We start from the raw sequence: 27,630 nt of genomic DNA, 5'->3' as shown, positions 1-27,630 counted from the left end.
GAACACTCTCTTTGGGGCTTGTGGGTTAATGGGTGATGCAGGGTGTCATGTTCATCTGCACCATCAGTTCTGGCAGAACAGGTAGAAGGATGAAACTTGTTGAGGCAATGGAATGTAGTTTGGAAACTCTAAACTGTGACTTAGATGCATTCACAACCATAGCTACACACTTTTTAAAAATGTAAAACTTTAAAGCTCTATTATCCTCCCAGAAGTCAATTTCTCTGTCCTTGTTATTTTCAATACAACTTGGAGATTGCACCAGTTGCGCAGCTGAGTGTGGGGAAAAAACCTCTTGAAAAGCTCAAGAAATTTCTCAGCGGCATGATGGGAGGAACGCATGTGCCATTTGTGTTCAGCTATGACTTGTTTCATCCTGCATGCAGATGCGATTGGTTCTTCAAGGAGTAACGCTTTTTATCTGGTGACATTGGGCTTTTTGCCTTCTGGGTAGTCATGTACTGCAACCTGCTACCAGCCTGTCACTACCTGCTTGGGACATTCAGTCCATGACTGTCTCTGGCCCAACATCAGGTTGGAGGGAGGAATGGGAGACACAGGCACATGGTCCCCAGAACAGAGTTAAGGGGCCTTATTTCAAGGTACTGGCTATGTAAGAAATGAAAGGATGAATGTTGGGCCTATACCAGAATTTCATTCTTGGTAGAGTTGAATATGTGGCTTGTGACTTAACCACAGGCCACCCTTGCAAAACATGGTTTCCTGCACTGTATTGCAGCCTGCGCTTCAAAGCAAGTGGCATTTTACAAGCTCTCAAACCAGACTGTTCACTGCCTGGTTAGATGCTGTTTGTCAGTGCTTCCAAGACTTGTTTGTGGTTTCCAGCCTCTGTGTGATTGCTGTGGACTGAAGGTCAGGTTGAAGACAGGCCACCCAGCAGCAGCACCTTTGCCAGAAGATACAGCAGTAGGGGACGTGCCATGCTGGGCTGTGCATCATCTTCTAGCCTGCTAAAGACAAAAGCTTCTTGAAAGAAAAACACTGAAGCAAGAGCTGTGGTACACATACAATAAATGTAAAACGCTCCCCCAGAAGGTAAGTAGGCAGAGAACAAGTGGTGCTTCAAACCTGTGGCACATGGGGTGGACTCTGCAGCCTCCACCCGTGGTCCTGGTTGTATTTGACCTTAAGGGCAGTGTGGATGGATGGACTGCAGCTGGCTGGGCCAGGTGGGTACTCAGCTGCTGAGATCCCCAGGTGTGTGGGGTCCCAAGCTGGAGAGCATAGACAGAGAAACGGTTCTGCAGGAGGCAGGCTGGGGCAGCGTCTTCAGTTTGGGTGCTGATGAGCTATACCTGGGGCAGGGGAAGCTTTGTGGCTCTGTACAAGCCTGCAGCCCTGTATATGGATTTTGTTAATGTTCCCTCTCTCTAGGAAAGCCATCTGTGTTCTGCCTTGGCCAGAATCTGTCAAGGTGCTTCACTTCTCAGGAATGCTAAGGAGAACCAGATGGCTGGGTCTGTCCCGCAGGTTCCTGTGACAGGCTGGGTTTCTGCTGAGCTGTTGCTGTTATTTGTGGATCATCTACATGCGTTACTTACTACTTCTGTCCTGCCTGGAGATCTCCTAGGCAGGTCATCTCTCCTAGGAGCAGGCAGTCCCTGGTAGCGCTGAGGTGGTAGTGGCAGCCTGGCTGGTTCTGCTGGTGTGCTGGTGGTAGGGCCATGGTGATGTTGCTGTTGCTATTGTCAATGTCTGCACCATTCTCCTATTTTAGACCTTTAGAGGGAACCTCCTCATCCCTCTCTAATCTTCTACCTAACTGATCCCCTAAACTGGTTACCTCTACCAGGTACAGTGAGACTGTGATTTATTGTCATCAGGCTGAGAACCCCCTTTTTTAGGTTACACAGAAGGTCTTGGGGGGCAGGTGAATACAGTATAAGGCAAGACAGAAGGGCCTTTATAGCCATCCCACAAAGGCCGACAAGGGATTGCATGCTGTATACTGAGTGGGTGCACTTGGAGAACTCTGCAGGTGTCTTAGAAGTCTGGCAGTGGGACCAGCAATGAGCAGACATATACAGGGACATCCTTAAGATGGCTTTAGAGCATCCTCAGAAACAGTACAGGTATGGTCAAGATAACGCCCCAGTCTGTATCATCCCAGGAACAAGGAATGTACTTACTCTATCCCCTGCTCCATTCCAAATAGGAGTTCACAACTTCGGGTGGGGCGAACAAAAAAGAAAGCCCCCACAGTGGTTCATCAAGCTGATAGAACAGTTATGACAAACTAGAGAATTACAAGATGAAACTTGTTGCTAGAGTCTTTGCTAACCTTGTCTTGCATCACAGGAAGAGGATCTAGAACTGAAATAAAGAACTGAAACAAAGGTAGTTCGAGTATACCAAAGAGACCTTAGTATTGCCAGTTGGAATGAGTGTTAAGCTTCTTCACAGCTGGTCTAATTCCTCCATCAAAGTGTTGTGTAAGATAGCAAAGCTAATTTAGAGATGAATAGTCCCAGGTCAGACATTTAAAAAAAAACAAAAACACACAAAAAAAAAAAAAAAACCACAAAAAACGACACAGATAAACATAATTTTTTAATAGCTGGCCTTGAACCAGGAGCAGAGGCACTAATATTTCATCCAGAAATGGCAATTGCTATGACTAGAATAAAGAATGCTTGCAGCTGGGACTGAACTCAAGTGTAATGGAATCCCTGGCTACTCCTAGAGAAGGACACATCCCTAAGTTACCCAAACCATGTCAAATAGGCTTGTTTTTTATAACTTCCAATTAAAGTTGTAAACATTTGATCCTATAGGGACTCACGCCTATGGGGCCAGGGGGGAAATGCCTCTAGACTGAGAAGAAATTAGCATAGTACTAAAAACTCTGCCAAAAAAACCCAAAACATAGGAATGCTTTAAGAGTAGACTGATGGACTTCACCTGAAGGTTATTAGTTTGTTTACTAGTCACAACTTAAATCCACCTCTGAATTTTATTCTTTTCAGTAAGCTTTATGAAGCAGTTTGGCTGGAAGTAAATACATTTAATCTTCCTTACAGGCTGTGAACTTAGTCCACAGCATATTATGAAAAACAGAAATACTGTATTTGAGTTGGAGAAGGATTTATTTGAGACTTTAAGTCTTGAGTTTAACAAGGGCAAGTGTAGAGTCCTGCACCTGGGGAGGAATAACCCCAGGCACCAGTACAGGTTAGGGGCGGACCTGCTGGAAAGCAGCACTGCAGAGAAGGACTTGGGAGTTCTGGTCAACGACAGGTTGTCCATGAGTCAACAACGTGCCCTTGTGGCCAAGAAGATCAACAGTATCCTGGGGTGCATTAAGAAGAGTGTGACCAGCAGGTTGAGGGAGGTTCTCCTCCCCCTCTACTCTGCCCTGGTGAGGCTGCATCTGGAATATTGTGTCCAGTTCTGGGCTCCCCAGTTTAAGAATGAAAGGAATTACTGGAGGGAGTCCAGCGGCAGGCTACAAAGATGATTAGGGGTCTGGAGCATCTTTTGTATGAGGAGAGACTGAGACAGCTGGGTCTGTTCAGCCTGGAGAAGAGAAGGCTGAGAGGGGATCTCATCAATGTTTATAAATATCTCAAGGGTGGATGTCAAGAGGATGGGCCCAGACTCCTTTCAGTGGTGCCCAATGATAGGATGAGGGGCAACAGGCACAGCCTGAAGCACAGGAGGTTCCATCTGAATATGAGGAGAAACTACTTTGAGGGTGCCAGAGCACGGTAACAGGCTGCCAAGGGAGGTTGTGGAGCCTCCTTTTCTGGAGACATTCAAGACCTGCCTGGACACATTCCTGTACAATCTACTCTAGGTGAACCTGCTTTAGCAGGTGGGTTGGACTAGATGATCTCTAGAGGTCCCTTCCAACCCCAACCATTCTGTGATTCTGTAATTAAACTAAGCTGAGCTGCTTTCCTTCACAGTATTTCTTTGCACTATATAAGCACACAAATTCATCAAGGGTAGTATTTCTGCTGAACTTCCAAGTGGAAGCCAACGTTTCTCTTTTGTATAGCAATTGCCAAGTAACTGAAATGAGGTCGTGCACCATCAGAGCACCCGTGCATAATAGGATGAGCCTATTAAACTGTGGAATCATATCTTAACACCCACCTAAATAAAATGTAATATAAATGAAGGCATAGCAACAGCAGTTCCCAAACACGAGGAAAAGCTTAAAATACTCACACAATCACTGGTAAGTCATTTTCAAATGTATTTATGGGAATGAAGGGGAGGGAGGATTAATCATGACATCTCAAATGCACAAAAACACAGAGACGGCAGCAGGCAGGATCTGTAACAGTAGCTCAACTCTTTCTTGATCTTTACTCATGATCAGTGATAACAGAAAGCCTCTTGTCTACGAAGATAATTACTAATGTCACTGGTGTGCATTCCTACAGCATTTGAAGTAGGCAAACATGCTATAATAACAGTTATTGAAATTTTGTTTATGAAATGTCTGGAACTGTATATAAATAGCATCTGGAGATACAGTGTCACTGGATAAGAATGTAGTACTCCATCCAGAGCTCACTTAAGTCAAATGACTGCAAAACAGTTAGTATCATGCCCTTAATAAGGTACTAAACAGATTTACATGAAACACATCACAAACAAAGACTTTAGACTGTTTTATATAATAACACTAGAAATTCATCATATGGGTAATCAAGAAAAAAAAGCACAGAGGCTTATAATGCAACTGAAGCACAATGTAGGTGCCTGCACTCACATTCGTAACCCAAAATGTTACTGCTCAACTGCTGCCCAGCTATGGAGCAACTTGAACTCTGAAAGCATCTTGGGGGGAAACTTAAAACTTCCCGTTTGCCTCATGTTATTTCAAAGGGTGAATCCACAGTCACAGCAGCCCCAAGTTCTGCACTCACCCATGGCCAGGCACATTCAGCCTAAATTTCTACCGATGGGATCAAGTGAGTAGATGCTTCTCCTCCTCAGCCTGCAAGAGAGGCTTCATTGCCTCCATGGTGTCAAAGTGTGCCTCATACAAGCCTGTAGATTCAGGTTCTGTACAAAAGGTAGTGGTGGGTTTTTCTTTGCATTTTTTAAAGTGTGACTGGACAAAGGAGATAAAGGTTAAACTGCTGTTATTTTCTAGATCATGTTTGCAGGATACAGAAAGCCCAGGATTATTTTCTTCCTCAGTCTGAAGAAGTTAATTTGATAGTAGTATGTTTTAGCTAATAGGCTGCTGTAAAGAAAAACTAGCCTGTGAAGGAAAAAAGAACAGAGGTTTACTGTTTCAGAAAACTGAACATTATTACAAGTCTGGTACTCAGGGCTTTCACCTGAATACAGGAATTCCAGTCCCTAGAATGCAAGGAAGTGTTTACATTTTAGGGACTGAAACATAGGACGCCAGTTCTGGTTTTCTTCTTATTTTCACAAATGAAACTTTTTTTTTTTTTCTTTTTTTTTTTTTTTTTCTTCTTTCCTACATAAGTGACAGTTTCAGCAGGAAGCAGAGAGAAGGAGTGCTGTCCAATGCAGCCTGGAGGCTGATGATTGGGAAACCTTCCTGGGAGGCAGGCTGACAAACTGTTCTTCCTGCATCCTTTTGTTCTTCAAATAAAGCACGTAAATACCTATCTTCAGGGAAGTGTGGATGTTGAATCATGAGTGTGGGAGATCACATCTTGCAGACCAGATACATGCTAAAATGAGAAAGAGAAGGTGACTTTATGCACAATCCCATCTTCTACATATCCAAATCACCTTACGTAGCTTACGTAGCTCATGAGCTACATAACATTAAAATGCCCTTCTACTGCAAGGATGGACCATAAAGAACAGTTGTAGCTTTACCACATGGCTATTCAGAAGCACTCTTTATTGGTTTTGTTGTTGTTGTTTCTTCCCTTGTTATCACCAGTCACACCAAAGTATGTTCATATCTAAATACTCTTTGTTTCATCTGATTCAGCTATAAACTCTTTCTTGTGCACTGTTTCTAAACCCTCTCTGCAAACAATTTGCTGCCCTAGGAGTGTTTCAAGTCTGTATTAGTCACTTACATGCACACTGCTGAACGTGGTGGAGTTTGCTCCAGATGCTTACTGTGACCTGTGTGTTTCTCATTAATAATTTGTTATTCTTATTACTACATTTTCATCTGTTGCTGAGCTGGTGACAGAAATCAGACTAATACCTTCTAAAACCATTGACAGATCTTGTATTTTTATTACTTGGATTTTTAGTTAGTTTTAATAAAAAAGGAAAATACTCTAAAATAAAATTATCATAAAATGTTGCAAATATTATAGTAAAATTTCCTTTCTTTTTGAGGAACTCACATATGGTATTTTTACTACACCGTACCAATAAGCATCATAGAAACTGGCTGGATTAAACAGATGAGTGACTGTTTCTGAATAGTTTTTCAAGGTGTTTGCCAAATATAAACACTTCAGGTTTGTTTTGTCTCCCATTGACTGTAAGAAAACATTTTATGTCTACTTCAATGAAAAAAGGGGGACTTTTTTCAAAATTAGAGCAAATGGAACTATTAAACCAATGTAAGTACAGTTCTTATTGAAGGCATTTCACTTTGCTTATAAAATATTGTCTCAGAATATGAGTAATTTGACAAAAAACTCTGCTAGGCATAGAACTGAAACATATGAGCCAGAGATAACAGGAAAAATAATAGAGGGCCCTGTGAATGAGTTCTCACTCTTGCCTGCCTTCTTTCCCAACCATCGAAGAGGAGAAGGAAGAAAGGATATGTATTTGTGATGCTCTAGTATTGACTTGTTGTTCAAGGATTTTCAAAGCAGCAATAAATAGTCTTGTGCGATCCTCATCTGCTTCATTATCACCTTCTGAAAGGCAACAGTAAAGCAGTTAAGAAGTCTTCGGAAGATAATTGGTTGGTAATTTGGGAATGCATGAGCCTTGGCTGAAGTGCTGGAGCTATCTGGGTGGGGACTGCAGTTCGCAGTCTTCTAGAACATGATGACCAGGGGCATGCGATGCTTGGGCAGCAGGCTTAAAATGCACAAAAGGACACGCTAGTCTCAGATACTGAGGCTGGTGGGTGATAACTGGAGTAAGAGAGTTGTCCTTAGTTGTGATGGTTTAGAAACTTAAGACAGGCACGGTTTGCAGAGAGGTGGCATTCCTCTTCCCAAGGGACATAAAGGGTGTTACTGAAAAACAAGAGGAACTCGTACCTATTCCCATGTCTGAAGGAGAACTGGCAAACCATGAACTCAGTACAGACTGGGACCAAGGAACTGCTGCTTTCATACTTATACGTAGCAAACAAAAGCCGTGTAGATACAACCAACACACACTTTGCAAGTAAGGGATGTAATGCGACTTATTTTTCACAATCTGGGGCAACATCGTGTTTGCATTTGAGTTTATTTGACTGATTCCCTCTCAGCGTAGCACACGTGCAGCAGCAAATTTCCTTGAGAAAGCTCTGATTCTACACATGTGCACAGGCTTAAAAGCAAGCGAGTCAGTGGCCTTAACTGCCAAGAAGACTTTAAGTTAATTGACTGCAAAAGTGGTTTGCAGAGTGGGGATGCAGGGTGCTTTGATCATCTGGAAAGAGCACTTGCTGAGGAGTATAATTAAGTCTCTGAATCCATTCATTACTTATCCTCTCTGACAACTGGAAGGCCAACTTGTGCCAGCTTTTACAGTGATTTTATATATATATATATATATATATGCATGCGCGGCATCTGGTGCAGGGAAGCAGAGGGAGGAAGGTGCACAGGTGCGTGGGAGCAGGTGAGCCCGCAAAGGCCGCCCCACGGCCAGGGCTGGGCCCAGACCCGCCCGGGCCTTGGCCCCTTGGGACTGCAGGTGCAGCGCTGGCTCCAGGCTTGTGAGCAAACTCCCCCCTGAAGGCGGTTCCCGCCTCACCTGCCAACCTCGCGGCCGGCCCGGGCTCCCCACGGCCGGGCGGCAGCGACGTGTTTCCCGCGGGAGATGGGAGGTTGTGACAGACACACGGAGCAGCCCCGGTGAAACGCTCCCCAAGAGGGACGAGGCAGGCCGGGGGAGGGGGCCTCAGCTGCCCGCTGTCGCGACATGGGTGCCCGCCTGCCCGCCGCCTCAGACGGGCGCCTGTCCCTCTCCGCCCCCGCCGGGCCGGGGACCCGCCGCCTGTTGCTATTTCTGTCCGCGCTGCCGGGCGCGGGGGGGAGGAGGGCGGCGAGCAGCGGTCGTTGGGCGTGTGGTCTCGGCTTCTCCCGCCTCTTCCCGCCCGGGCCGCCGGCAGGTAGGGGCGGGGCGGCCCGGCCCGTCCTGACCCGGCGGGCAGCAACGGGAGGCGGCGACGAGCTGCCCGGCCCGGCCGGGGAGCCCGCGCTGCCGGTGCCCTGAGGCGCTGGTGGGGCCTCCCCTGCCCTGCCCCGGCCCGGCGGCCGTTAGCAGCTCCCTGCGCCTCTCCCTCCCCTCAGCGGGAGCTGGGCAGGCGGCGCCTGACAGCCCGCGGCTGCTGCCCGCCGAAGGCACTTCCTCGCAGCGAGCACATCCTGCGGCGGCCAGGCGGCGGTAAGCGGCGGCCGGTCAGCCCCGACTCCGGCTCCGGGCCTGGCGGGGGGCGGCTGCGGGTGGGGGCCGCCGTTCTCTGGCCGGGGGCCGGCCCGCGGGAGCGGCGCTGGCGGAGCCAAGCTGCGTTTTTGGAGGGGGGAAGGAGGAAGATCGGGTTTTAGCGTTGAGGAAGTGAAAGTGTCGAGTCGAGAAGTGGGGCACCCCGCGGCGGGCGCGGCTGCGGGCTGGCGGGGCTGGTCCGGCCGCTGCGTCCGGACTCTGAGGGGCAGAAGCCTCCGCCCGGACGAGAGGAAGCGGCTGTGAGGCGGGTGGCGGGTCCGGCCCGGGCCCCCGCTCCGGGGGTGGGTTGGGCTGCTGCCCTCCCATCTCTCGGGCAGGGTCGCGCCGTCGGTCGTAGCGGAGCCCTGGGGAAGCGGCGGCACTTGCTCTGGGGGGTATCTCTGCGGGACGGGGCGGGCGGGGGCGGCGGTGCCGCGGCTCTCAGCTCGCAGGGCCCGGGGGGAGCTGACTTCTCGTCAGAATAACCAAAAGACACGCTTGAATCTAATCTGCGATTGACCCCATGTGCCACGCTCTGCTTTTAGTTCTTTTTCTCACTCTTGCCTGCAGCTTCCTCACCCATCAACGCAAACCCGCTCGGTGCAGCTCCCAGAACCTGCTGCTTCTTGGAGCAACACAGCGGCTCTTCCTACAGGGGCGAAACGAACCTTTCCTCCAGCAGCACCGTTGAGTTTAACCTCACAGTCCCCACACACTGGCTCAGTGTTTTTATGGCCCTTTAAATTTGCGTACTAAATTAACAAGGGAATGATCTCTTGAAAGCACGTTCATGAGAGGTATGAAACAAATGTGGTTATTTATAGTGCAGTTTGAAAAAGATTGAGACCTTTGCGTTTGGGAGGGAGGCTGATGTGGCAGATCTGCTGGAGGAACCGTCAGTGGTGCAGATGGTGGGATTTGTGCCTGCCGTTAAGCCCGGAGATTGAATCGTGGGTCAAAATTGATAAAAACGTACATCTCCTGAACAGCAAATGCCTCTGAGCTGATGAATATGATTATACTTTTAACACTTATAAACGCTGAAATAGAAATTTGTCACAGCTTGTTTTATAGAAATGCTGAAAGTCATAGGTAATAGGCAGAAATGCTTGCAGGTGAGAAAAGTGACAGGCTGGAAGGAATTCACTGATATATGGATGACTTGACACTTCTTTCACTTTATAATTTGGTTAACTGAAAAGTTGGATGCAAGTGTTTTGGCTGTGGATATGCAATTGAATAAAAAGGAACGGCATTCAGAATGAAACTTACCTAGCAAGCTTTCTTTAGATTTTTTTAGTGCATTGCGGTGGTAGAACAGCCTAATATTTTGTTCAGGTACATGAGAGGCTGACTCAGAAGTGTCCAAGCTCTAGCTTCGATCATCAGCATACTCATTTCTGTGGACTCTGTTAAGGAAATAGAAACAGATGTCAAGGGCAGGAACAGTGAGCCATTTCCTTAATTTGATAGTTGATTATAATAAACTTGTATGTTTATAATAAAGAAAATATTACAATTTTGCTGGGATATTTTAAAATTAATAGACTATTTTTTGTCTAATTTGAGGAGTGATATAAATGCTGGCTGTATTGATAAATATTTCAGGTGTGGTCATTACAGCAAAACCAAATTATTTGCTCAGAGTACATGGTGGAACATTGTTCAGGGCCATATCTGAAACTGCTCAGAGCATTGAAAAGAATCCTTTAAAAGTCAGCATTTAATGCATGCGTATGAAAAAAAGAAAGGAAATTTAAAAGAATGTCTGAGGTGAATTGACTTCTGGACTTGCACATACTGTTGCCCACAGCAAGCTATAGCTCCAGAAGGTAACAGCAGATAATAAGTAGCTATGAGACAAAAAGAACATCCTTGTAACAGAAGAGCACATTGTGATTCCAAGTGCCACTTCAAGTTAAATTAGAACTATTTGAAAAATGAGAGCAACCTATGGTATGATACCTAAACAATCTTATTTAACCACAGAAAACAGACCAAAAATGTTGTTTGAAGCTTCAAGAAAAAAGCAGCTTGCAACTGGCTGCCCCGTGGAACAGTCTAATGGATACTGTGTTGTGATAGCAGAGAAGAGAGTCATTTCATGCGTATCAATGGAAACATAAAAAGACCTCTTCTCAGGAGTGACCATATCATGACATGCCTAATACATATTCTCATTCGTGTTTTTCTGTATATCCTGCTATGTGGATAGAGAAATCTGTCAGCATGAGTGAAGACAATTTAAATCTCAGTCTGGGATCAGAGAGAGAGGGAGAGGAGTGGTATTTAGTTCTGGCTTGCGTTCCAGAGCTCTGGCTGCAGGCCAGGGCTCCTCATAATCCTTAAGTAGTATGATATTTCTGCTAAAATAATCAGCGCTGAAGTGTAGTCGGTACTAGTGCCTCTGGTTCCATTTGTCACCAAGGTTCAGCACTAATGCTGTGCAAAGACGAGCTGAGCAAACTTGTGCTCTTTAAGACCAGCTGTTTTTCACAAGACTTTGCTACATGGTTGGAAGTTTTGCTTGTTTCTTGGAGGGCAGAAGGAACATGGACTTAACAGAAAAAAACTGCTGTCATGTCAGCAGCCTGGTGTGGATTAACTGCACAGTTCTCTCTCAGATGAACTGCAAAAGTTGAGGAAGCTGGATTTTCTTCTGTTCAGCAACTCATCAAACTCCTCATTTAATCATTGATGTGTAGAAGCTCTGACTGCTTTCTTGCTCGATATATCTTCTAAACTCACTGGTTTTGCTGTGGGTCCCAGCACTCCAACTGCTACCAAAACAGGGGTTGAGCTGGAGGAGAGTGAAGGATTACTTAGGTCAATAGTTACCTATGTTCTGTACGAGAATCTGAAACTTTTGGCTGCATCTCTTTATTGAATTCAGTCCAGTCCAAACGAAACAGCAGAAGAAGGATAAGTCTTCACCACTGTTGTAGTTTTTGCCTTTTGTGTGTGTTCGTTCTTTTGGTTTAAAACAATCTCTCTCCCTTCTTTAGCTTTTTCTTCCTGTATTAGTTTGAGTCCATTCCAAATTTGTCTGGTTTTCCCCCAGTTGCCAGCATGTGATTTCCAGTGACTTGTCCTCCTATGTTAATAACACAGTCTGTTCTCTGTACTCCACAAGGTTCTCCTTCCTAATCTCAAAGCTGACCTGGGGCCGTCCAACTGAATGGCACCCAGAGTCTCTACCTTGTCTGGATAAAGTCTTTGCTCTCTTGAGAGAAAGTGAGTTTTGAGGGATGGTGTCCTGCATGATGCTGCTGCTTAGACATGCACCTTCATGCAGGGAGAACCTGGGGTCCAGGATGGCGGAGGTACCAATTTTTGTAGCTATTCCCTTCACGCTGTCCTGCCTTCACCCTGACTTCTCTCTACAGGTGTCCCTTTTAGTTTCTGGTGACATAAAAAGATGAGAATACAACTTGATTTGGGAGAAGAAGAGCCTGATATGTGTATTTCATTTAAAACACAGCATAAAATTTGGCTAGAACAGGACTGTCTGTGTAGTGTTCCATGCTTTCTAAGCAAGCCTGCTTCCTGCTTGTGAGAAGCAGCTGAGTTGATCACAGTGAAAGAGAAGTTGAAGACAAAGAGCACACATCTGTTCCCATGTGTATCTTTCACATTGTTGAGTCAGTCTGGTGTCTCCTAGTACAGAAGGTAGGGTTTGATTGATTGGTGTGGTTTGTGTAAATATCATGTGTGCTACAGTTGGCCTGGCTGGTTGTTTTAATGCTGATGGAGCAAACACAGCTAAATCAAAGTAGGTTAAACAGTGGTAACTTTAAGATACAGTCTGGAGAATATTATCATTTCTCAGGCAGCAGCAAAGCTGTTAGCTGAGGAGTGCCACTCAGGCTCTTCTCAGCTGAGTGCAAGGGCAGCGGCGATCCTTCAGAAGATGCCGATGGAGGGGAGAAAGAGGAGCTGTCCCAGTTATATCTGTGAGCACTGGCAGAGCAACTGGAGCCATTCCACCTGCGTGCAGAGCAAAGCCTGGCAGTCTTCTGCCAGCCCAGAGTAATGGACCTGAATGCACTCAGAGCCGTCAACTGAAGACGCAAGTTTAGGTGGAAGGAAACAAGTGGGCGGCTTTATTTTTGTACTTTTTCTGTTCTCTCCTGGATTAAAGGGAAAACAAGCATTTGCTTTGAAGAAGCTGTGAGTAAATCAGTCAGACACTTGGGAGAAAGAGGAAGCTCGTTTGAGCCTACTGTACCAATAAGAATGGTAAACCAGTGCGGCACCTGCAGAGCCAAGTTTCAGAGGAGATTAACTGAGTGGCGGCAACCAGAAGTGGGTGAAGGTGCCAAAATTCCAGGTGGTGGAGTCAGGGCAGACGGAGACAGGCTCAGAGCACGGACACTCTTTGATCATAATGTGTGCTTGATTTTACGGCTGAGAATAGGCCTGTTGAGATAAATAGAACTATTTTTAAGTCTAAATTAAGCACATACACAAATACTTCATGGTCTTGAAGTAAAACCTAGTCCTTGGTGTAGACTTAAGGCACATTAATGCCAGCAGCATGAAATTGGTATGATTTCTGGTGGAATTTGCATGTAGATTAATGTAAGGATGACAGGAGGAGGAAACAAAGAAAGAAAGGCGGGAAAATGGAGATGGAGCATGCAGAATGGTAATGTAGTGAATTATATGGGTTAGATAAGGAGACCTGATGTGGCTAAATTTGTGCTCTGAGAAACTGCACTTTTAGTCCCTCTTAACGTTAGGAAAAAAAGTAGCATTCTGACTTCTAGTTAACTGTTTTGATTTAGTGTTAACTGTTTTCTTTAGAAATAGCAAATGCAGACATTGGAGTATTTATGCTGTTGACTTTTCAAGGTGTTTATTTTATTAGAGAAGAATGCCAAGAAGCTTTGCATTTATGTTAAATACATTCCAGCAGTACAGTGTTTGTTGAAGTATGACAGAGTATCAACCTGTTGTTGGCTTTTTTTTTTTTACTCTTTTTTAATACTGTTCAGTCCTTAGAGTTAGCATGTAAAATAATGTATTATATTGCAATATTTCTTCCTATTTGCAGCTGCAGTGCCTTGTAGGTCTGGGGTAAAAGAGCATAGTAGATGGTGGTACTCCAAATAAAACTTGTCTTCCTTGAAAAGCTGATTTAAATGAGGATGACGTCATATTTTTACATGCATTTTGTTTAACTAGTTTTTTTAAAAGTGTTCTGAGAAAACACAGTTGAGAAATATGGTTACAAAAAGTACGTGGCTAATAGGTCACCATCTGCGCAGTAGCTCAGTTTTCCTGTTTTCAACTAAGAACAGAGTTTTCTTAGGCTTTCTTATCCTGAGACTACTATGTGTGACACTAAATTATGAGAACACTAAAAGCTAAAAACTGATTTTTGTGTTTCAGATTACACACCACTATAGTTACGAATGAATCCAATCTTCCCTCAGTTGCTGAACTGGTTTTCATTGTTACAGTTAGGGAGAAAACATTCGTAATAATGTGTCAAAGAAGAAGAGACAATTTTAATTCCTGACAGGTACAAAGCTATAATGCTAATTGTGTTTAGCAGTCTGTGTTGATAAGGTGTAAAAATGCTTCCTGCAGCTGCTATCCCATACAACGCAATGCATTTATACTAATCTTAAAGATGTTTTTCTTGCTTGTTTGTGAAACAAAACAAAAAAAAAAAAAAGAAAGAGTTGTAGTATAATTGAAACGAGACATACAAGTTCTGGATTTTCATGGCCTTTTTTTCCCACACCTTCCACGCACAGACACACGCATAGATTTGTAAAAAGGCTTTTTAAAAAATTGTTCTACATATCTGTAATGCTACTTATGATGATTTCTTCAAAAAGTGTATTTAAAACTTGCACTTTCGTATGCTTGTGCTAAATTGGGCATCCTTGGAACTGGTAATGTTGCCACAGAGTTCATTTGTCAAAAGATGCAAAAGTGCCGAAAAAAGTAAATGAACCCTAACACGTGATTTCTGCAGTTCTCTTATTTTCACGCTTTGCCAGCTACTGCAGAAACATTTTTCCCCACTCAGACATTTGGAGATTGGTTACATTTTCAAAACTTGTTTAGTTCAAAATTAATTTCCATTTTGACATTTTTTAAAAAAGCTTTTTTTAATCCTAAAATTTCCTTTGATTTTTCAACAAGGTGGAGCACTGTCAGAAACTCGGTTTGAAAATATTTTTACAAGGACAAAGTTTAATGAAAGCTCATGAGAAAAATATTGCTATTTTTGATCATGTTTGTAGGTTAACAGAGACGAGAAATACTGTTGCCACAGTAAATAGCTGCCATAAATTAAATTCTTGTTCAAATATAATTAAAAATGTTTTGTAAGGAGTTCTTGGGACTGCTCCATGTTGTTTTAATAGGTCTTTTCATGGGAACTCTCAGAAGGCCGAGGGTAAACTAGTGTCACGGTATTTAAACATAGGCAATTATAGGCCTGTCAGCTTCTCATCAGCCTTGCACAAAATAATGCAACAGCTGAAACCAGGTTCAATTAATGAGGAGCTAAGACATGGTGGTACAGCAAATGCCAATCTATGTGTTTTCATAGGCTATATTTTGCAAAATGAAATGGATAGATGAATGCAATTATTGGATTTTGTTACTAAAACTACAGATACATAATAACAGTAGTAGTAGTAGAATCTGGGTATAGCAGGATTATAACGGAGTTGTGTGTAACTTCTATCTGATATTGTAAGAAATGAAAACAATACAGTATCAATGTGGTAAACATTAAGTACTCCTGTCTGTCTGACAGACCTTGGAATGCAATCATGAATTGTGAATCATCATCTGTTTTTTAGTGGGATGCTGTAAAGATTGTTGCTTATCTCTGACTGATCCTGATAAACCTGGCAGATAGCAGTTAAGTGCTGTTAGCTTTTTCAGGTGATAGTGATTTCTGGGGTGTTATTTAATGAAAAAGTCTGGTTGGTTACAGCCCATGATCACTTGACTGACTGTGCCCAAGGAAACAGCTCCATGTTAATAGCCAAATTCAAAATCATCTACCTATGAACACAGAAGATCACCTTTTCTTTCTTCTTTTTTTTTTTTTTTTTTCCAAAGGCGAAGGTGTCTCAGCATGCGCTGACTTCAACATGTCAGCTGAGTTCTTTCTGTGATAATAGGATTGAAATAGGCCATTGGGATCCACATGTGCCTGCCATGAAACAGACAGAGGCTAGAAAAAAAGTGCATTTTTGAGTTTAGTTACTCATTAGATGGTTTAGCAAGGGTCATAAAGCAACTTTTAAGTCAAGATGGACTTTTTTCCAAGCAATGTTTGTTAGACCTGAAATCGTAAGTCTTGATGTAGGGGAAACATGCTAGATATGGCTCTTCTGATGTTAAGCTATTAAGTATTTGTGTTACTGACTGTTTTTAATAGGGTTCCAGCACCCACGTAACTCTTTCTTTTACTTTCAGAACTCTTCTGTTCCTGAATCAAAGGAACCATCCAGAATTGTCATTCCACGGAACTGAAATATTGGTGAATTAGTTCCTTAAACAACTGTAAAATGGAGCCTATAACATTCAAAGTTAAAAAGTGTCAAACACCTAGTGATTTCTCGGCAAGTTTCAGTCTCCAACTCGTTGGTTCTCTGCCAGTGCATTCCCTAACCACCATGTCCATGCTGCCTTGGATTGTGGCAGAGATCCGGATGCTCAGTACAAAGTCTTCCAAAGAAGAACCTAGCGTCAGCCAAATCCGACTTTATATTTCGCCAGTGAGTTTGCGATGTGAACCAGACACTGGGAAAATCCAGCAGTGGGATCCTTTGATTTGTTCAAGTTTGTTTGAATACAAGCCACAGCAAGTCCACAAACTGATTCACAACAGCCACGATCCAAGTTACTTTGCTTGTCTGATAAAGGATGGAGCAGCAAAACACCGAAGTATCTGCTATGTATTTAAAGCTGATGATCAGACAAAAGTAAGTAAAAAGAAAAAAAAAAAAAAAAGAAAGCAACCCTCAGTATCATACTGCAGAACTTCTCATCTACTATCGTGTGTTTTATAGAGTATGATGTGTGGGAGAGTTGATGCTGCTTCTTTTAAAATGGAGTTGCTTTTGTGCTGTTTGAAACTTTTCACTACAGTGTAAGACCGTATAGTTGCATTTACAATTAGAGACTGGATCTTACTAAAACTTAGTGACAGGTGTCACTTCACTTGATGTTAATGGTTCAGTTGAATTTGAACTGCTCAGTTTGTGAAGTGCAAGTCGTGTAACTCTCCTTCAGGATCAAAGCCTGAATTTCATTGGCTTAAAAAACACTTCAGTTTGGGATATGGGCTGACATCTTGGCCCTCAAGTTAGTGAGAGTTTTTCTGTTGATGTCACTAGGGCTAGGATTTCACCCTTGAGTCACTGTGAACTTTATCTAATCCTGTGGTCAGACCTCTCAGATTTCTCTTTTCCTGAGTTGAGGCCTGTGTGACTGGGAAATAGAGAGAACTCCTTTGTCAGAAGGAGGAGGGGGTAGGCTGGAGCCTCCATATGTAGCATACCTGCAACCACAGGACACTGTGGAAACCTCTTCCTAGCTCTGTAATGCACAGAGGCTAGCTCATGGTGTTGGAGAATGGGAGACAGGCCACAGCACAGTGCTGCAACTGCGTGACATGCAGGCTCGCTGCTGCATGGCGTGAGGTGGGAACTGCGTGCATCTCACACCGGGGTGGAAGTTTGGCTCAATCTGCATTTCCCTGGAGCAAGTTGTGCCCTTGCTGAAAAGTTAGAAGCATTAAAAATAGTCAATCTCATCTTTTGTTTGTGAGTAATGCAAGACAATAATGCTCATGAATGAGTAAGGTGAGTAGGATTTGGCACAAAGCCATTGTGATCTACTTGGCACAAAGCAGTGACATATCCTTCAGCACATGAGCGTAGACTCTAGATATAATGTTGGAAAACAGAGTCGTGCTACATGCTGCTTGCTTGACTCATAGGAGATGTCCTGCTGAAGCACCTTGGAGGTATTATATGAATATACACCGCACATGAGATTTATGCCAACCTGCCCCACAGCAAAACATTGTACAGTTCCAAATCCATGGTCTCAGGCTTAGAGCTCAAAACATATGGAAACAGCTTTTGTTAAATCCACTCCAGATAAAAAGGCAGTTCTGGTGAATTAGAAGGAGAATACATTGTAAATCATATGCATTCAAGTGAGAAATCCCGTAAAGTTAAAATGTAGAAATATATATATGTAAGGGAGTAGAAATAAGGAATAGATGTTTCAGGACTTGGTATTGAATAGAAGCCGGTAAATGTATTTTGCTGTCTGCTTATGCACTCATTTTTGTGGCTTGTGATTTACAGGATTATGGCTAGTATGCAACACTGATCACTTCTAGTACATTTTCTTTTGCAACGAAAGATTGAACTACGTTTTCCTCATGTTCGATCAAATTCTTAGACATCTTTGAAATGAAAGAGAACAAAGTAAGTCTCTAGTCAAATTTGAAGCTGTCTCTACGTGTTTTTGGAAACAACACCTGGATTTTTTGCATTTGCAGCTTGTTTTAGCTGCTTAGCCCCAGATTGACACAGCTATCTGTCCTTTCAAAAACTACTCTCCACCTCAAAAGGAAATTGGATTCTTGTCTCTTCACTTGCTTTGATTGCAATGGTTGTTTCTCTTGACTTTTTTGCAAACTAGGCTCTCGATTAGGAAGTAGACATGTAATCAGCATTTGTGGACCTATGTTTTAACAGAAGGGTAATGGAAATACCAAGTGTTCTTCTAAAGTGAAGAGCTGCCTATTCTACTGAAATTCAGTGTGATTGCTAATTAATTTACCTTTTAAGTAAGTCCCTTATGCTTTATAGGGTGTTGTTACTCTGCCCTGGATGTTGTCATACAGTGCCTTGTAGCTGATTGGTGTTTGTGTATTTATCAGGAGGAGTGAACCATTACCTGTTTTACAGATACCCAGCTTGAAAGCATAGGAGTGTACTGTACTGTACGAATTGAGGGAGCTGTTTGTTAAAAGCCAGTGAGTTGGAATGAAGAATTACAATGTTGCTGTAACTTATGTTCAACTTCAGAAGAAATGAATTCTAGAATCATAGTCATTTAGGTTGGAAAAGACCTTTAAGATTGCTGAGTTTGTGTTCATAACAACTCTTTACCTAGCTATCTTGGACATCCAAACTTTTGTGATAATTGCACTTTATCTATTTTTATTTGAAAATAAAACCAAACCAAAACCAACCAACCAAACCAATTGTTACTAATTACAATAATATTGTAGACTTCAGGAGCCACAGTTCTTTATATCTGCATAGATAAACCTGTAGTAGGGCTATATTTGACAGTTCTCAGATTAGGTCAGGTCTGACTGAGGATTTGAAGTAGAAAGTACTTTGTGGCTTTGCAGTAAGTTCTGGCTATATCCTCACCTTAGGATAAGTAGAATAAAAGAGGGCAGAAGGATGGCTGTGAGAGAAGTAGACTAGGAAGATTAGTATGTTAGGACTAAAGCAGATGAGTAGAAGATTAAACAGTGAAGACCTTTGAAGAGGAGGACAAGAAACTTGAACTTCATGCAGACAGAGAAATAATACTGGAGGTGGTAGGAAGTGCAGAAACCCAGGAATGGTTAGGCTTGTAGCATCAGCATTGCAGATAGACTGTAGTCTATTAACTGTAGTTGTGCTCCTTCATATATGCAAACTGAGTGAGAACATATACTTGATTAGTGAGGGATTACCTTCGTATTTAATACAAAAGCATTTTGTTAATGGGAGGTGATTTTTTTTTTTTTTTTTTTTCTGGGTAATGTTTAACTAAAATCTAGAATTGATGAGAGTGTGGGAATGCATGCCATGTTTTTCCTGGATATGAACACAGGGCTGGTTTGTTGTTCCTCCATTACCAACATATCCACTTCAGAGAAGAAATTAGTAGGCAAGCAAATAATACTAAATAATGTCAGGATTCTTTGCAAGGAACTCTTTGTGATGCTTTTCTTTAGAGCTGAAAGAAAAGGCAGTGCCCTGTTGTGGTCTTTGTCTTCACTCTGTAGGATCTTGTATAATTATTTCCATTGCGTCATCATGGCAGTACATGGCTCATTTTCCCTGCTGGTCTAGCAGTAAGTAGGGAAGGATGAAAGAAGCTTTCCTAGCAACTGCTCCTTGGCACATTACTTGAAAACAAGCATATAGAGATTGTTTCACTCCACTTAGTACAAAAAGGATGGGTTTACACTGCCTAGGGAGAGCTTCTCTTATGGATTAGAGTTCCCTTTGTAAGCAGATCTGTCAGATACGGGATCTGGAGCCTGCCTTCCTTTTTGATGTTTGACCTCAGTAAGTTTCCACTAGTTATAGATACTGGAGTTTCTCATCCCTTCACTCTCGTTCTGTGGAGGTTCTGATGGGGCTTCATGACTGAATAATTTCTGCCAGAGGGTGGGGCTGAAGCATTAATGCCTGTGCTTTGCAGGTGCTCAGGAATGGATTCTATTATATTGCCCACGGGAGTTTATGAAGACTAATGATAAGTCATGGATGGGGATTATGCACACTGTGTTGGATAATGGTGGTGGAAGCTGAGGAAAAATTAACTGTCCAGAAAATCTGTGCTTGCAGGGTAGTACCTTTGTCATAAGAATGCAGCCTTGTTGAGCAGCTTGGCCAAAGCGCTTGGGTACTGTGGGAGTGCAATGGCTTAAATGAAAACATGCGTGCTATCAGCCTACCTATCTTCCCAGTGGCCTCTGGTCTGACATCTGCTTACATTCTACAGGAATGTGATGCTATGGACATAATTGTTGCTGCCCAATACTATAGACATTGAAATCTATTGGCATTTTTGTCCTACACTTGAAAGGTGGTGTTTGGAAGTGTTTGGAACTGTAGGTGAGGTGTGCTGCTTCCTTCATGAGCTCATTCTCCACAAACACAGCACCATTCTCCTGTAGGACACCTTGCTTTTTTCCCCTGTTCGCTCTGGGGAACGAAGGAGATAGATAATGAGAAGATAACGGCATGCTGTCACAGGCTGTCCCTCTCCAGCAAATACAAAGTAGCCAAAACATTACAAAGGAAGAGTAATTTCTGTTCTTATTCTCAGTTTGGAAAAGTAATTCCACGTGCCATTATGTTGATCTTTCTTTGGTGTATCAAATGATTTGTTTTACTTAGGTATGTTTAATCTTATTTGATGGATGTTTTGGCTGGCAAATGGAATACTGGTCACTAGTTTATGTGATAATGCCCTGGACTAGTTTAGATTTAAGGCAGGTTAAGGTTGTACTGTCCTTTGTTATGCTTTTACATTTATTGTAAATAAAGGATAACAGTTCTAAACTTAATGGTTTCAAAGAAGTCTGAGGCATAGAGGACATTCAGTATCTCAGCCTTTTACATCTCCTGTGCTCTGTTCAGCAGCAGGCCCACGTTTTCCTTAATCTTCCTTTCGTCGCCTCTATAGTTATAGAAGCTCTTGTTGCTTTTGACGTTTCTTGCCAGATATCTTGTAAGGATAAATATTTCTGTGATGTTATTGATGATGGATGCAGAACAGCAGCATGAGGAAATGCAAAAAGTTTGGTTCAGATTTCGAAAGGGTTAAGTTCTTTTTTTTTTTTTTTTCCCCCCAAGAGTCTGGACAGAAGTTGTCATAACAGCCTGTAATATATACTTGTGTTTACCAGAGCTGTTAATGCTATAATGGCAAAACACTGGATAGAACTGTTCTTTTCTATTTTTTAGAGAAATATTGCTCGTGGTTTAGGCAAGATCACAGCTGCACAAGACTTGCACAAGTCTGCTTGCTGCTTCTAAATCTTTGTTCTGTAGTGTCATACATCAGGGACAGCTTTTGGCCCAGGAAGTGGGCTTCTGGTGGTTGCAGGTGTGTGGCCATGAGGGTTGCAGTGCCCAGGTGGTTGCGGTGGACTGGGGCACCTGCTCCAGACCTGAGCCTGCTCATTGTCTTCGCTTGTGCTGGTTCTCCCCCACAGCAGACAGAGATAAGCCACATCTCCCTACACTGATGCACTTTTTAAAATGTAGCACTTGCCCTGTTGTTGAGCTGTTTGGTTACAACAGTGATCTCTCCTTTTGTCAGAGCTCTTTATTTCTTTGGTCCACCAATTGCATTAACAGTTACTATGTTTTTAAATAACCTTCACCTACTTTTATGAGTTACAATAGCTTATGCACTTAAGTAGATCATGCTGTATTACCTGGAATGCAGTACACTCTGTTACATGCTGTTCGTGATCTGATTATGTGCTGGAGAAGCTGGTTTCAGATAATCAACACTTAGCTCTCTGTGAGGCTGCACAGAGCTGATGTTGTGAGTGAACTTCACATTATTCATCTATAAAAGGAATGGCAGAGGCCCAGCGAACTCCAAAGCAGTTGTTGTGAGGCTTAGCTTCGTGACTGAGGATTCTTACACAACATGTTTTCACATTAGACTCTAAGATATGGCCTCACTAAGTATCTCATTTTTAATTGTACCGTTTCCCTTTCTTAAAAGAATTCAGGCAAGATAATTTTAAAGGTGATCTTTTTCTACTGTATTTCACTGCTTGATGAGTCTAAGGAGATTAAAACATGGTTCTTCTTTTGCAAAAGGCATAAAACACTCCAAATGAAGTAACTGAACTTAATTCAGTGCAACTGGGGTCCTTTTTTGGCAGTTATCTGCCACCTATTCATATGCACCTCTGTTTGTGGTTTTTTTTGTTTGGTTGGTTTTTGTTTTTTGGTTTTTGTTTTTTTTATGGAATCTATGTAGTTTCAAACTGCTAGCACTGCTTTTTGGTTTAGGAAGTCTCTCCTGTCTCCCAAATGCTGACTGGAGAAATTAATGTAAAAAACAGAAGGAAAAAAAATTCAACAGAACAAATGAAAAATCAAATACATATTTGTGCACATACTTACTCCAGTATATAAAGTAGGTCAAAGTTTAGCTGTGTAAATCTTCCTAGAGTGTCCTGTGTAATGGAGACAGACAGCTGTGCCTTGAACACTCTCACCATTAATCAGGCTTTATGCTCGTCCTGAGCCCAGTGCATAACTGTGGCTACACCAGCTCTGTCCTGGGATCTGTTCAAAGGATTCATGTATGTGAACTCTTCTTTCAGGGGCTTTAGTGGCCAAGGACCCTGTCCCTAGCAGCATTATCCCAAGTCTTTATTGGGCTCTTATCAGACCTTAGGGTGACTTTATGACACTCTGGCTCAGCTCGGTGCTCCTGTGTTCACCCTCATTTTATAAGAAATGTTGCATGATTTCCCTCAACCTTGTGTGTGATTGCCACATGGAGGAACTCATTTGTGTAAGGCCAATGCCATGTCCTGAGTCAAAGTCAGAGAAAATGTGTTACCAAGGAAGATGAAATTAACCACATGGTTTGTAAAAAGAGATGCCTATTCCCACTTTTACATCGGCAGCAACATAAAAAATTAAATTTTATTGTGATTTCTTCAGTCTCCTAAGTCATACAGAAATTTCTGCTACAGAATGACTAAAAAAAACTCTTACAGTGACTTCAACAGTATAGTATTCTGTACCAGATGACATCGTTAGCATACTTTTCAACTTCAATAATATTGAAAGTAGTTGTATGTTACTTGTGCTGTCATGTGTGCTTTACTTTAGAGCCAGAGTTCATGCCAAGTTTTTTTATTGTTCCTTCACTTTTTCTGTTGGAGATTGTAGCAAAAATGCACAACAGTGGAACTGAGGCTGAAACATAATCAGCAGATTTGTGATGGCTTCTCATCTGACTACTACCAATTCCTTTTGTCTTACAAGGTCTGATGCTTGTGGTCTATGCAGTCCAGTACAGGTAACTGGAGCCATAATATCCAAGCGTCCTCCAGAGTTACAGTAGAGTTTCCTTCAGAAACTTCCTCTTCACATAGAGAAGAGCTTCCTTACATATCTCCAAAGAGAAGCTTGCTCTTAACATCTTAACTTAATCTGAGTCCAGCTTTTGGTGGCCTTGCAGACCCTTGGTTGCTGACTTGCACTTTCCCACCTTTTCCCCTAGTCTCATATTGTACTGTGGTAACACTTAGTGAGGCAGTTCAGAGCAATTTAAATATTCCAAAAGGAAAAGTGATACAGTTTCAATTCAGTTAGCATACTAACCTGATCAGACAACAGTTTCATGAGCACCTTTGTGAGAGTCGGGGAGAAGCAAGGCCACGCTTTCCAGAATAGAGAGAAAGCTGGATCTCAGTTCCCCGGTTCAGTCAGTCTTAAACTGCCATGGGGTTTTAGTTTAAGTGTAATATCTGAAGATATATTGAGGAGATTTAATAGCTGTCCTCTGTTACAAGAGGCAGTTCTGGTATTCTTTTCTCTTCTGATCCATCCCCTGATGTATATTCTCAGTATTTTCCATTGTGCTGGCATTGATGTTTATCCAGTTCCATGTTGAGCTGCTTTAGGGGATAAGGTAAAAAAACTGAACTGCATTCTGCTCTAAACTACCTTGCTAGATCACCTTAGGTGTTTCAACAAATTCCAAGTTGACACAAATTTGGAAACTAAAGTGAGAATGTGAAGTAATTTGACAGTTTTTTCCCGGTACTTTGACAAGCAGATGATGGAATCACCAGAGATGCTGCAAAGGGATTGGGCTGTGCAGCAGGAAACCTGATGTTGTTTCTTTGTATGTGACACACATCCTGAAAGTAGGGCTATGGGGATGGAGGTGCACAGGGAGACTTGCAGGCTTACTTGGCCTCTATGCAGGTAACACAGGGCCGCCTAGACACTTAGTGTCACAGACCAAAGTCTGTGTCTGTCCCACTGGCATTGTGCGGGAAGAAATCACTGTATGTGCCCAGTGAGTCCAAGAGGGAGGAGCCCTGCTCTGAGAAGACAAAACCAGCATGGGAACAATCTGCGAGCTGATAAATATCTTCTTGCAGTCTTGTGCCTGTGGCTGTTATGTGGATGGGAATGGAAGGCTTTTAGTACATTTCCATGATTTACATCCAATGGTCTTAAAATTACTAGTGAACCTGCCTTGGAGAGGTTGAATGTATTGTGAAATACTGTCATGTGGCAGTTTTTTAAATTTTTGTGGTTTCAACATCATTCTGGCACTAACTTTCTGGTACTCATCCTGTGCCTTATGACCCAGCACATTATTTCATTTTCTCAGCTGGAATAATTTCTTTCTGCTTTGCAGAGCAATATCCTCACCGAGAAAAAAGTTAACTCTCTGTGACCAACTGCCTAAACTTTGCAAAATTTTGGTGATGCTGCAGTCTTCAAATTTGATTGAAAAGCTTGAAGATAATTTAGTGTGGAAGATAAATATGAAAATTTAAGAATTTGTTGAATCCACACAGTTCTCAAGGTACAGTGTAGGTCTTCAGTTGAGAGGCTATGTCATACATTGCCTCAGCACTAAGCAATGTTAAGTTCCCCAGCTTCACAAGGGGTAAAAATAACAAAATAAGTAACAGCAAAGTTATTCAGCTCGCCTTACTGTAGCGCAGTAAAGTCTGCCTTCTGCAAAGGTGTTGGATGCAATACACCCAAAGTGAATGGGTCTCCTCATTGCCTCACAACCTAGTCAGACGTACAGCTTCAAACCAACTCACAGCAGAAAATTATGTGCAAATTAATTAAAAAAAAAAAAAAAAAAGAGTTCCACCTCTGGAAAAGTTTTGAGTGAGAAAGAGAATGAGTCTAGACACCCAGGTTGTATATACAGAATTGAGAGTTCAGAAAATACTGTTTGGTGTATAGCAACATTGAATATTAAGCTGAATGTATGATACTACAAAGAGGAAAAATTAATGATAAAAGAACTCCAGTGTATTTCCTGCAGTTACCCACTGCTGTGGCTGACTGAAGTTAATTTAAGACTAGAGGGATGTGTGGATGAACTCTGCCTTACTGAGCTCCAAACAGAAGTCACAAAGTCTAATTTAGATTCAGTAGAGGGTTTTATTTTTCATTTAATTAATAAACGATCTTAAGGAATATAAAATATGCACAGTTGTGATGTTTTAAAATTAATTTTGTGGGTACATGGTACAGTGATATTTGTATGCAACTTAAAGCCAGAAAGTATATTTTGGAGGCAAAACCCCCTGCTTTGGCAAACAGCAGTTTTGAAAAAAAAAAAGTCTTACCTAATACAGTGTTAAATTTTGTGGCACACAGTACAATAACATATTGAGGACAGTTTAATTTAGTTAGTGAAACAGAACATTCAAAGCATGTACAATCTGTTTTTAAACACGCGAGAAGATAGCTTTTGTCAAATATATGAATTAACAAAGGCCATATCTGTCGTGTCAGTTAGTACAATCTCTCCAGACAGACTCAAGAGTTGTTCTGGCATGAGTCAGATTGTACAACTGGGTTCTGTATCAGTGATCTTTCCTCAAGACTAGTAAAAACCAAATCTTTCTGGTTTCTCTGCTTCACGAGATTCTCTTAAAAGCTCGGGCTTTAGCTCACTTGGAGCTGCTACTTAAACATGTACATTCATGTTTAGGCAATTGTATTTGGTTTTTGTTTTTTTCAGATTCTAAAATGTCCCCAATGGACAAATTCAAGCCATCCACTTAAAATATGAAGATGCCAATTCATAAATTATGATACTGAATAAATCACCTTCCTGAAATACCTCCTTATATTTCCAAGCAATTGGCTTTTCATTTAGAGTTTTGCCTGCATTGGGCTGACGTTTATGCTGTGCCCTCAAGGTCATCAGATGTGGGCTCTTTGGCTGTAGTGGAGCAGAAAAACAAAGCAGGGGAGGCATATATAACTGCTGTATTTACTTTAGCAGCACAGTCTCCCATCCTGTTTTATGTCAAAGTGAATAATGGGAACAAATCACCGTCATAAAATCAGTGCTTTCCCTTGCCCAGTGTAGACACAGTTCTATATTTCTGGGTTTTTTTACCCTCTCTGTGGACATCAAGTTATGGGAAGAGCTGTGGGAAATATTTTCTTAAAGAATGATTTGTATGACTGGACAAATACAGACTTAAATGGATATGTATTTATGCCCTAAAGGTTGATCATCGAGGATCTGATACAAGGATTGAGTGGATAATGCCAGTTTATACTTGGTTTGTCCTTTGTATGAAACTACTGGTTGACGTGGATTTCTCTTTTCTTTCCCACCCTCCCCCCACTTTTCCCAGAGTGACGGTGACCGAGATCTATTGCTGGTCATAAAAACAGCTTCACTGCTGGTCATTCCTTGTGCATTAAGTTTGATCCCGCTATGTAAGTGATCAAATGCTTTTCATTTGCAAGCTTGTTTCAGCCTCTAAAAGAACCCCACTAAACTAGTTTGATACATGCAGAATGTGCTTAAAAATTGTATTCTTTGTAATCATGGTATACTTGGCTTCTTGAGTTGCTTCGTTGCTTGTATCCAGGGCTTCTGATCATAACGTAACGAACTTTCGTGGGAAGAGGGAATAAAAGATGAAATTTGTAACTCACTTAATTTGAGATTTCTGGAGGCCACATTCAGCACAAAGGTGAAAAACAGAGCTTGCAGCTAATATCCGGTGTTGTGTTTTATATCTAAACCTGTGGCTAATTGAAATGGAAGTGTTTCTTTCAGAGTCTAAAATCAAATTGTACATAAATCTTACTTCTCAGTCTTGCTGAAAACCTGTATGCACTTTAAGTTTAGGCTAGTTCAATTGAAGACAACAGAAATACTGACAATAATGACATTAAACATGTTTGAACTTGCTTGGTTAGCAGCTAGAGTACCTAATATATTTTTGTTTGGTTTTATCTTTGGATTTTTTTCAAGTGACAGTTATGTGGTTCATATAGGGAAAAAATGGTTTCCGGTTTCTATAGGCAATTCATCTAGAAATTTTTAATGAAACAATCACTTAAAGACCAGATGAAAAGAAAAATGGTAACTGTAATTCATTAAAGTATTCAGGATGATTAATGTATTTGATTCAACACCACTATTAGGAAAATTGTGTTTCTTTTCTTTGATTAAAAATGCATCTGAAAGTATGGTGTATGTCTA

General features: G+C 42.1%; 1 protein-coding gene across 10 annotated transcripts in view; it reads left to right on the top strand.

Moving 5' to 3' along the window:
• Nucleotides 1-8,192: 8,192 nt before the first annotated feature.
• TBC1D1 (TBC1 domain family member 1) overlaps nt 8,193-27,630 on the top strand; it is a 108,634-nt gene continuing 89,196 nt past the window's right edge. For 7 of the 10 annotated variants that reach the window (XM_065633491.1, XM_065633492.1, XM_065633487.1 and 4 more), the window contains exons 1-2: nt 8,193-8,544; nt 16,036-16,544. In XM_065633491.1, the coding sequence (XP_065489563.1) occupies nt 16,128-16,544 (417 nt within the window). In that variant the 5' untranslated portion in view covers nt 8,193-8,544; nt 16,036-16,127. Of the gene's footprint in view, nt 8,545-9,153; nt 9,381-13,977; nt 14,111-16,035; nt 16,545-27,630 lie in introns of all 10 variants that reach the window. The other 3 variants (XM_065633485.1, XM_065633486.1, XM_065633484.1) reach the window with 3 other exon arrangements.

The sequence above is a fragment of the Caloenas nicobarica genome, chromosome 4 (genome assembly GCF_036013445.1).
Source record: "Caloenas nicobarica isolate bCalNic1 chromosome 4, bCalNic1.hap1, whole genome shotgun sequence".
Taxonomy (NCBI): Eukaryota; Metazoa; Chordata; class Aves; order Columbiformes; family Columbidae; genus Caloenas; species Caloenas nicobarica.
The sequence above is the reverse complement of the archived record's forward strand: the minus strand, read 5'-3'. Positions and strand labels throughout refer to the sequence as shown.